This window comes from Ovis aries, chromosome 1 (assembly GCF_016772045.2).
Source record: "Ovis aries strain OAR_USU_Benz2616 breed Rambouillet chromosome 1, ARS-UI_Ramb_v3.0, whole genome shotgun sequence".
In the NCBI taxonomy this organism is placed as follows: domain Eukaryota; kingdom Metazoa; phylum Chordata; class Mammalia; order Artiodactyla; family Bovidae; genus Ovis; species Ovis aries.
In genome coordinates this window covers 163,509,725-163,516,629 of record NC_056054.1, presented here as the reverse complement: position 1 = coordinate 163,516,629, position 6,905 = coordinate 163,509,725, and the positions used below count along the sequence as shown (strand labels likewise).

Below are 6,905 nucleotides of genomic sequence, written 5' to 3'. Positions count from 1 at the left end.
TGCCAATGCAGAAGATGCAGGCTCTATCCTTGGGTTGAAAGATCCCATGCAAGAGGAAATGGCAACCCACTCAGTATTCTTGCCTGGGAAATCCCATGGACAGAGGAGCCTGGTAGGCTACAATCCACAGGGTTGCAAAGAGTGAGACACAATTGAACAACTGGGCAAAATTGAGGCACAGAGAGTTGAAACTCTACAAAAAAGTGAAATTTACTATGTATGTCCCACATAGAGTGAAATGGAAGACTTTTTGATTGCTAGCAGAATTCCTGAAATTTGCCCTCTGTTTATTCAAACACAGGTTTGTCACCACTGGGGAGTTTAAACATGATATGATTCTTCAGGCTGTGAAGGTTTCTTAATATCAAAGATACCATATTTAAATTCTTTTCAGAGTGAATATACTATCATAGCACTTAATGCATTTATGCAGACATATTGAGAAGATATATGCAGAAGATTTTAATTTGTTTTCATCTTTAATTTTTTGGTATAACATGAACACTTGATTAGAATTTTATCTACTTTTTTGTGTAACATGTACACAGAGTTTCAGATGCTTATTAGTACTCTCAGCTTAATTCTTTAAAACACTAGGGTAATAATGATAACTGCAAAAAAATTTGAATCCTGGTCAATAGTAGCAACATCTAATCTGCACAATTTATGACTATTTCAGTAAAAAGTGAACTGATATGAGCATTCTTCTTCAACACTTTTGCCAGTGAATCTATGACTTTATTTCTCAAGCTATATATAATTGGATTTAAGAAGGGAATTATGATCATGTAAAATAGAGAGTACATCATATTTTGATCATCTGCTTGTGCAGACCTAGGGTGTATATACATGACAAGAAGAGGCCCATAGTATAAATAAACAGATAGGAGTTAGGCCCCACAGGTGGAGAAGGCCTTATTTATGCCTTGTACCAACTTCTTTTTTAAGACTGTAAAAAGAATAAATGTATAAGAGATGAGAACAGTAAGAATGCTGAACATCTGTATTAACCAAGAGAAAATAAATAACATCAGAAAATTAGTGGAAGGGTCAGTACAGGAAATCTTAAAGAGTGGTACGAATTCACAGTAACAGTGATGTATTATATTAGAATTACAGAAGGTCAATCTTAATAAAAGTTATATTATGAAGTATGGCATGGAAAAGGCCACCTAAAAATGATGAAACTAATAGCTGAATGCATAGTTTATTGGTCATAATAACTGGAGAAAGTAATGGTTTGCAAATGGCCACATAGCAATCATATGCCATTGTTGCCAGCCAACAGTATTTGGTGGTTATGCTGGTTCCAAAGGGGAAAAAAATGTATCTTACATTCAGTGAGAGACATCATTTTGTCCTTTGCAAAGAAACTGACCAGCAGCTGGGGTGTCACTGTGGATGATATCCAGGCATCCACCAAGGCCAAATTCTCAAGAAATAAGTACATGGGGATGTGAAGGTGAGGATCATTGCAGATGAGAGCAATGAGGCCAAGGTTTCCCATAATGGTGAGGAGATATATCACCAAGAACAAAAAGAACAGGGGAATTCGCCCTTCTGGCTGATATGTGAGTCCTGTGAGAATGAATTCTGTCAGCAACATTGCATTTTCCTTTTCCATGTCCTCACTGGGTATTACCTGAAATGAAATGGAGTAAACCAGAAATAAAGACACAAAGAATTTTCAACATGAATAAATGGGAATGAGAGTTGAAATAAACCATGCGTATCAGAATGCCCTCTTAATTTTATTTTCTATAATAGATGAGATCTATTTGGATGAAATATGCCTGCATGTGTGCTAAGTCTCTTCAGTTGTGTCTGACTCTTTGTGACCCTATGGACTGTAGCCCACCAGGCTCCTCTGTCCATGGGACTCTCCAGGCAAGAGTACCGGAGTGGCTTGCCATCTCCTCCTCCAGGGGATTTTCCCGAACTGGGGATTGAACCTGCTCTTATGTCTCCTGCATTGGCAAGCAGGTTCTTTACCACTAGCCACCTAGCCCTGGGTAAAATGACTTTGAGAGGAGAGTGAAGAGAATGCAAAAGAATTCACAATGTAGAATCACCACTTTGGTGACATATTTGATGTGAAGGTGGTGGTCAGTGAAGAACAGAGAAGTCATTTAGTTGACTAGGTAGATTTTCATTAAAAATTGATTGATAACTCATCAATCATATAACTCATATGCAGTCTGTTCCATTGTTCTATATGTCTGTTTTTGTGCCCCAAACATTCTGTTTTGCTTACTGTAGCTTTGTCATATAGTCTGAAGTATAGAAGGGTTATATATATATATATTCAAGCTTTGTTGTTATTTTTCCCCAAGACAAATTTGGCAATCTGGGGTCTCATTGTTCCAGATAAATTTCAGGTTATTTGTTCTATCTGTGAAAAGTATCCTGGATATTTTGATAGGGCTTGCATTAAATGCACTGATTGCTTTGTGTACTATGGCCACTTTAGCATAATTAATTCTTCCAATCCAAGAGCATGAGATATCCTTCCAATTCTTTTAAGTCATTTTCAGTTTTATTTATCAGTGTTTTAAAGTTTTGTATATAGGTCTTTCGCTTGCTTGGTTAAGTTTATTCCTAGTTATTTTTTGATGCAGTTTTAAATGGAGTTGTTTTATATTTTCTTTTTCTGATATTTCATTGTTAGTGTAAAGAAATGCAACCGATTTCTGTATATTAATCTTGTATCCTGATACCTTGCTGAGTTAATTTACTAGTTCTAACAGGTTTTGTGTGGAGTCATGGAACTTCTCTATATAGAGTGTTATCTCATCTGCAAATAGTGACAATTTAACATTTCCCTTTCCAGTGTGAGCACCTTTCATTTCTTTTTCTTGTCTGGTTTCTGTGGCTAAGACTTCCAATATGATATTGAATAGAAATGGTGAGAGTGAGCATCTTTGTTTCTTTCCTAAATTTCAGCTCTTCATTATAATACTCCATTGAGTATTATACTGGCTGTGGGTTTGTTGTAAATGGATTTTTGTATATTGAGATATGTTCCCTCTATATATACTTTGGTGATAGGTTATTCCTGAATGGATGTTGAATTTTATCAAATGTTTTTTCTAAATCTACTGAGATGATCATGTGTTTTTTTCCTTTCCTTTTGTTGATATGGTATTTATTGATTTGCATATGTTGAATCATCCTTGACCCTGGAATGAATCCAGCTTCATTATGGTGTATGATACTTTTGGGTAGTGTTGAATTTGATTTGTATCTACATCCTTCAAAGTTATTGCACTGTAATATTATTTTTTAATAATATCTTTGGTTTTGGTATCAAGGTAATGGTGGTAAACATTAACAGAGTAAATTTGGGAATGTTTTCTCACTTTCTGTCTTTTGAAATAAGTTCTTTGTATGTTTGGTAAAACTTTCTAGTGAAGCTGTTCATTCCTGGATTTTGTTTGCAAGAAGTATTTGACTATTCTTCTCCTGTTCTGCCATTTCTCTCTTATTCTCTATGTCTATCCAATTTAAATTATCAGCCTAATCTGTTAGCTTTCTGAATTAGTGAAGTTTCTCAGGTTGATCCATAACATACAGACACACCTAGAAAGGACAGACAGAAGAATCATCTACAGTTAAGAGGCAACTCACCTCTTTCCCTTTCTCTAAGAAACATATTAAGGTAAGAGGATCTCTTAACAGTGTAGCTCTGTCTTCATTGTCTTAACTCCCATACCATTTTTTCCTCATTGCTTTCTCATTTCTCTTTATTTCTCTGTGTGGAATGGAGTTTATCCCCACAAGAAGTGAAATTTACCATACCTCAGATAACGTGGAATAATAGGACTTTTGATTGCTAGCAAAATTCCTGGGAATTACTTCTGTTCACTCCAAACACAAACCCGCCTCCATACGGAGTTAAATTTGATACGAGTTTGCAGGCTACATGGCTATAGACATAGCAAAGATATCATCATCAAGTCCTGTTCACAGGGCCTGCACTGTTTTACAACTGAATGTATTTATAGAGCCACAGTGAGCAACATATAGGCCTGTAGAATTTTTTCATTCTTGTTTTCTGCTCTAATTTTTTAGGTATGACAAAAATAATTAAAATATGAAGTTGTTTAAAGAAACTTATTAGATACTAACATCTTGTATGCTTAGTCAATGCTATGGTTTTTCCAGTGGTCATGTATGGATGTGAGAGTTGGACTACAAAGAAAGCTGAGTGCAGAAGAATTGATGCTTTTGAACTGTGATGTTGGACAAGACTCTTGAGAGTCCCTTGGACTGCAAGGAGATCCAACCAGTCCATCCTAAAGCAGATCAGTCCTGGGTGTTCATTGGAAGGACTGATGTTGAAGATGAAACTCCAATACTTTGGCCACCTGATGCGAAGAGCTGACTCATTGGAAAAGACCCTGATGCTGGGAAAGATTAAGGGCAGGAAAGAAGGGGATGACAAAGGATGAGATGATTGGATGGCATCACCGACTCAATGGGCATGGATTTGGGTGAACTCCGGGAGTTGGTGATGGACAGGGAGGCCTGGCGTGTTGTGGTTCATGGGGTCGCAAAGAGTCTGACACGACTGAGCGACTGAACTGAACTGAACTGATGCTTAGTTGCTCAGTCGTGTTTGACTTCTTGTGACTGCGTGGACTGTAGCCCACCAGGCTCCTCTGTCCATGGGATATTCCAGTCAAGAATACTGGAGTGGGTTGCTATTTACTCCTCCAAGGGATCTTCCTGACCCAGTGATCGAACCCACATCTCCTGTCTCTCCTGTATTGGCAGGCAGATTCTTTACCACTGAGCCACCTGGGAATAAGTCAATAAAAGAATAGTACAACTGTAAATGCAAAAACTTTTAAATAATAATCAACACAGACACATCTAATTGTATAGTTTTATAGTATTTTAATGAAAAGAGAATACTTATTAATATCATATCTAAATATTTCTCTTTAACATTTTTGTCAGTGAGTCTATGACTTTCTTATTTCTCAGGCTGTAAATTATTGGATTTAAGAAAGGAATTATGACAGTGTAAAACAGAGAGTCCATCATATTCTGATCATTTTCTTGTGCAGATCCAGGGAGCACATACATGAAGAGAAGAGGCCCACAGTATAAAGAGATAGACAGGAGATGGGCTCCACAAGTGGAGAAGGCCTTCCTTATTCCTTGTAGAGACTTCTTTTTTAAGATTGTAAAGAGAACAAGTGTATAAGAGACAAGAACAATGGAAATGGTGAATGCCTGTATTGATCCAGCAAAAATGAACAGCATAAGAAAATTAATTGAAGGGTCAGTACAGGAAATCTTAAACAATGGTATAATGTCATAATAAAAGTGATGTACTATGATGGAATTGCAGAAGGTTAATCTGAGTAAAAAAGCATTATGAATTATGGCATGGACGAGGCCACCTAAAAATGACAAAACTAACAGCCAGATACATAGTCTATTGGTCATGATCACTGGATAAAGTAATGGTTTGCATATGGCCACATAGCGATCAAATGCCATTGTTGCCAGCAGAAAACATTCTGTGGTTACGCAATTTGCAAAGGAAAAAAGTTGTATCTTACATTCAGAAAGAGAGATCATTTTGCTCATGGCAAAGAAGTTGAGCAGCATTTTGGGGGTCACTGTGGAGGATAACCAAGTATCCACAAAGGCCAGATTCCCAAGGAATAAGTACATGGGGATGTGAAGGTGAGGGTCATTGCAGATGAGTGCAATTAGACCAAGGTTTCCCACAATGGTGATGAGGTATATCATCAAGAACAGAAGGAACAGGGGGACCTGCCACTCTGGTTGATGTGTAAGTCCTGTGAGAATGAACTCTGTCAGCCCTGTTATGTTTTTTGTTTCCATATCCTTGACAGATGATCTCTGAAATACAATGCAATAAATGGAAAAAGAACATTTCACAAGAATTCTTAAAAGAAAATTCATTGACAGTAACAGAACCATGCACTATGATGAATGCCCTTTATTTACTCTTACTAAAAACATAAAAAGTATTTTTAGCAGTTGTTATTTTGGCAAAATGCAATCATTTTATTTTAAAATGTAAACAGTCATGAATAGATGTAGAAGAGAAGAAAGACATTCTGAACATGAGCAAATTTATGCGCAAACTATCCTGCATTTTCAAGGTGAATATAGTGTCAAAAGTAAGTTGTCAAAAGGGCCTGGGTTATAAAAGTAAGTCAGTGCCATGTGAAAGATCTTGAACTTTATTCTTTAAGGATAGACATTCATTGAAAACTTTGAAACAGGGATTGGCATCATGAGTTATTTTTGAAATTAAATATTTGGTTGTAGAAAATAGACTGCAGGGTGAACAACCAGTTGTGAAAAATACTAATCAGGAATCTATGACTCTTGCCCATGATTCCCAAACCAGATTACACATCAGAATTTTCTGGGGGAGTTTTGGTACAAAAATAAATTCTGAGGTATTATCATAGAAATTGATTCAGCAGGTCATGAATAAAGGTAATATGAATTTTATAAATGTCCTTCAGTGATTAAAATGCATTTGAAATTCTTAAGTCATTGTGTGCTTTTGAGGAAGACAAAGAGATCAAAATTAATTAGATTTAAGTCAATAGGACTTGATAGCATAATAGATATGAAGGACAGTTAGTAAAAGAGATTGTCACTTGGTAGCTGGGAAGAGTAATCAAAAACTGAGATTGAGAACTCAGATGCAGTGGCCCATTTTTGCAAGGAGCAATCTCTGAACATCCAGATCACATAAACTTAGTATCATTCAATAAGGACTTAATAGGAATAATGACTTGGAAGTCATTGAAGTTACTGAACTACAGCATATATGACTAACCCAGTGGATGGTGTTCATAATGTTAAAACAAGAAAGCATGAAAATAAAGGTGAGGAAGTTATATTAA

At 36.4% G+C, this 6,905-nt stretch overlaps 1 protein-coding gene and 1 pseudogene across 1 annotated transcript; both read right to left on the bottom strand.

Moving 5' to 3' along the window:
• Positions 1–650: 650 nt before the first annotated feature.
• LOC101106994 (olfactory receptor 5H8-like) lies at positions 651–1,633 on the bottom strand (annotated as a pseudogene).
• Positions 1,634–4,932: 3,299 nt separating this feature from the next.
• On the bottom strand, positions 4,933–5,883 carry LOC101106740 (olfactory receptor 5H8-like). The gene has a single exon (XM_004003765.3). The coding sequence runs from the start codon at positions 5,860–5,862 to the stop codon at positions 4,933–4,935; it is 930 nt and encodes a 309-aa protein (XP_004003814.3). The 5' UTR covers positions 5,863–5,883.
• Between the last annotated feature and the right edge of the window lie 1,022 nt (positions 5,884–6,905).

Excerpts from the sequence above, each read along its gene's own strand:
- LOC101106740 (XM_004003765.3), bottom strand. The coding sequence starts at position 5,862 with ATGGAAACAAAAAACATAACAGGGCTGACAGAGTTCATTCTCACAGGA.